General features: G+C 46.4%; 1 protein-coding gene across 1 annotated transcript in view; it reads left to right on the top strand.

The window, feature by feature from the left end:
• Positions 1–231: 231 nt before the first annotated feature.
• The window catches only part of WNT16 (Wnt family member 16), a 9,886-nt gene continuing 6,439 nt past the window's right edge, over positions 232–3,678 (top strand). Inside the window, exons 1-3 of the mRNA XM_011357161.2 lie at positions 232–364; positions 556–797; positions 2,621–2,907. Of these exons, the coding sequence (XP_011355463.1) occupies positions 270–364; positions 556–797; positions 2,621–2,907 (624 nt within the window). The 5' untranslated portion in view covers positions 232–269. The remainder of the gene's footprint in view (positions 365–555; positions 798–2,620; positions 2,908–3,678) is intronic.

Consider the following 3,678-nt stretch of genomic DNA (forward strand, 5'->3'; position numbering starts at 1 on the left):
GAGGGACGCTCCCGCATCTCCTGCACATCCCCAGCTGGGCGCAGGAGGAGGGCCCCAAGCTATTTTCTCCACCTCCTCACTCTGCTCCCTGCAAGCGAGGGGGAGGCTGCTGAGAGCCCCTACTGCTGGCCTTCTTTTTATGTTGTCTGCAGGGAGAAAGAGCGCGAGGGACAACTTGGTGCTAGGGATCTGACCTGTGGCCTGGCGGGCCTCTGGGCGGGGAGCGCAGAAGAGGAGTGGCTGGGGCTGGGGGACTCCATGCGGGGGCCATGGACAGAGTGGCGCTCCTGGGACTGTCCCGCCTGTGCGCGCTGTGGGCAGCCGTGCTCGCACTGTTCCCCTGCGGAGCCCAAGGAAACTGGATGTGAGTACGGGGGCAGCGGGGGTACACGGGGTATGTAGCGAAAGGGGTGCCCAGTCTCAGGGAACTTTCAGCTAAGGCGGGGGAGGAGAGGCGGAGACCCTAGGGCGGGTGACCCAATTTTGGGGAAAATGTCTGGGATGGGGGAAGAGAACAGGCAAGCGACTTACATTAGGGGCGGCCGTGTCTTACAGGTGGTTGGGCATCGCCTCCTTTGGGGTTCCGGAGAAACTGGGCTGCGCCAACTTGCCGCTGAACAGCCGCCAGAAGGAGCTATGCAAGAGGAAACCGTACCTGCTGCCCAGCATCCGAGAGGGCGCCCGGCTGGGCATTCAGGAGTGCAGGAGCCAGTTTAGACACGAGAGATGGAACTGCCAGGTCTCTACCGCCGCCCCACCGGGCACCAGTCCCCTCTTTGGCTACGAGCTGAGCAGCGGTGAGTCCCGGGACCCTCGGGACTAGCGCGGGACGGAAGGTGACAACCCCTCCAATTCCAGTAAATAAAATAAGTAGCGCTTGCGTGGTTCCGTCGCTCTCTAAATCCCCAGAGGTCTCTTGGTGGACGGGAATTGGGAGTAACGGAAGCCAGACCCCGGGCGCAGGTGCGGGCCTGGAGGGGTGACTCCCCAGGTCCAGAGCGGGGCGCTTGGAGCCGTAGCTCTTCCTCCTTCCTGCAGTGCCCCGCTGGAGTTGGAGAAAAACTGACACTCCACCCCGCCGACCCCTCGGACCCGTAGCGCCCCCCTATGTGGGCGACCAGCTGGAGAAACATGATGTCGGCAGCAGGGAATGCTGCTGCCGCATCTGCTTTGATTTAAGCAGCTCCGCGGCGCGCTGAGCCCCGGACGAGTGGCTAATTGCACCGAAGCCCCAGGTTTGTTGGCTCCACGGAGCACTGGGCAGACTGATAGTGGTGATTTGAAAAGGGATTGTCCTGGACAACCCAACGTGCCGCTAACGCGAGCAGACAACTTTGGCTCTCCCCTCTGTTCTTTTCCTTCTGTCTCTTCTCTCCTCTGAGCACACCCGCAGTGCGGGAGGCTGCAGTAAAATAAAGTTCCACTTTCACGTGCCTGGCGACTTGATAAGGATAAAGGAACTGGGAACCAGGATCGTTCCAGGGATATCAGCAGATTCAAAGAAGTTTAGGACCTGGGCGCTGAAAGATTCGTTGTTTTTCACATTCATTTCCGTTCTCCCTCCACCTTTGACCCTTCCCCACCCGGTCCTCATGCACACTGCCGCCAAAGCATAGCCTTTGCCCTGCTGCGTTTTGGCCGGCACACCCTTCCGAAGGAGCCCTGACCCCCTGCAGGCGGGGTGGGGGGAATGTGTTCTTCACAGTTGCTGAAACGCAGAGACATCAGCTGTTGAAAGGTTTATTGGACAACGGGCGTGAAATTGTTTCTACTCCAATCTAAACATCTCGAAAGAAAAAAGTCTCCTGCAGAGTCCTTCTAGTCCAGTTTATTAATGTTTTAATGGGACTTTAATTTTAAAAGATTTTAGCTCAAACTATTGCAGGTGTGCTAAATACATATTCAATAATTTCCCATAACAATTTTTTTTTTTTTTTGCTGGCGACATTTCAATGATCTTTCATTGCCTTCAAGACTAAGAAGATTAGCCAGTACTATATAAAATATATAATTGTTTCATATTAATATCCGAATTGTTATTCACGTTATCCTAAAAAAAAAAGAAGAAGAAGTCTTTAATGTGAAACTGTAACATTTATCTACTAATTGCTTTGGCCTTTTCTTAATTTTAGTTTACATTCTGACATGTATTATTTATGTAAACAAAAATCACACCAAATTTTTCAGCTTGTGTTTTGTGAGAACACGTTTTAAATTTAAAAAGAAAGGTAGTCTGGACTCTTTGGGGCCACTGTATTACCATTTACTGTATCCATGCAGAGGATTTTAAATTCAACATGTGTTTATTAAGCTTTTATTGTCTGTCAGGCACAGATCTAGGTGCTGACATACATTTTATACATTAGTTATTTTAAGGTATGAGGACAATGTATGACATGCAATATATGACAATCCCCTCAAGTGAGATACTGAAAATTAATGCTGGTTTTTAAAAAGACTAGAATAGGAAATTATCCTTTCCAAATAGGTACTCATTAAAGCATCCATTGTAAGCAATTGAAAAATTGCTCTCCTGACAAGAGGATGAGTAGGAGGCTCTATTATGAACAGAAACAGAGTGGTATGGCTCTTTCATTTAGTAATTTATGTTTTATTCTAGGCACCAAGGAAACAGCATTTATTTATGCCGTGATGGCTGCAGGCCTGGTGCATTCTGTGACCAGGTCATGCAGTGCAGGCAACATGACGGAGTGTTCCTGTGACACCACTTTGCAGAATGGTGGCTCAGCAAGTGAAGGCTGGCATTGGGGGGGCTGCTCCGATGATGTTCAGTATGGCATGTGGTTCAGCAGAAAGTTCCTAGATTTCCCCACCAGAAACACCACGGGAAAAGAAAACAAAGTACTGTTAGCAATGAATCTACATAACAATGAAGCTGGAAGGCAGGTATGTATTAGAAAATGGAATAAAAAATCTAGTGCCTTTAGGTAAATAACACTAAGATTACGCTTCTGGATGAATCTGTCCAAATAGTTTAAAACAAACATCCTTGCACTCTAAGAAATATGTGTGTGTGTGTGTGTGTGTGTGTGTATTATATATGTGTGTGTTTGTTATATACATATAACTGCAAGTCGATATAGTTCTTTTTCTTTTATGAGCCTGTACCAACCACGTTGAATTAGTTGAATTTCTCCATCTAATGTGACTTCAGTCATGGTATAGAATGTGTTTGTGACTGTATACTTTGTATACCTGAAACTCTAATTATAAAATGACAGATGTACAGGTGCCTGTTGGGTTATTTGGTTCCACCTGCCTTAGCCTATTAGTTGCAAAGCCTGAATAACATCTATGGTATCTGCCTTTCTAATGAAACTGGATCAAATTTCATTTCCTCAGATTTGGATTTTGAGTATTTTTTTAATCTATTTCTAGTGGGCAATGGCTCTCAAACGCGTTGTCAGTTTTGCCCTTACTTTCTCTAGCAAACATTCTTGAATACCTTTGGAAAACACAATATTTAACTAATATTTTTTATAAAACAAAGTTTTTTAAAGGGAAATAGTTATTTATTATAAAGCAATGAAGATCCATTGCACAATTGATAAATACAGATAAATGTAAAGAAGCTATAGATGTATTAAATTATAGATATTTTTAAATATAGATATATTAAAGATTGAGCGGGAGGGAAATTTGAAGTACCGCCATCTA

Source organism: Pteropus vampyrus, unplaced genomic scaffold (genome assembly GCF_000151845.1).
Source record: "Pteropus vampyrus isolate Shadow unplaced genomic scaffold, Pvam_2.0 Scaffold33, whole genome shotgun sequence".
Classification (NCBI taxonomy): Eukaryota; Metazoa; Chordata; class Mammalia; order Chiroptera; family Pteropodidae; genus Pteropus; species Pteropus vampyrus.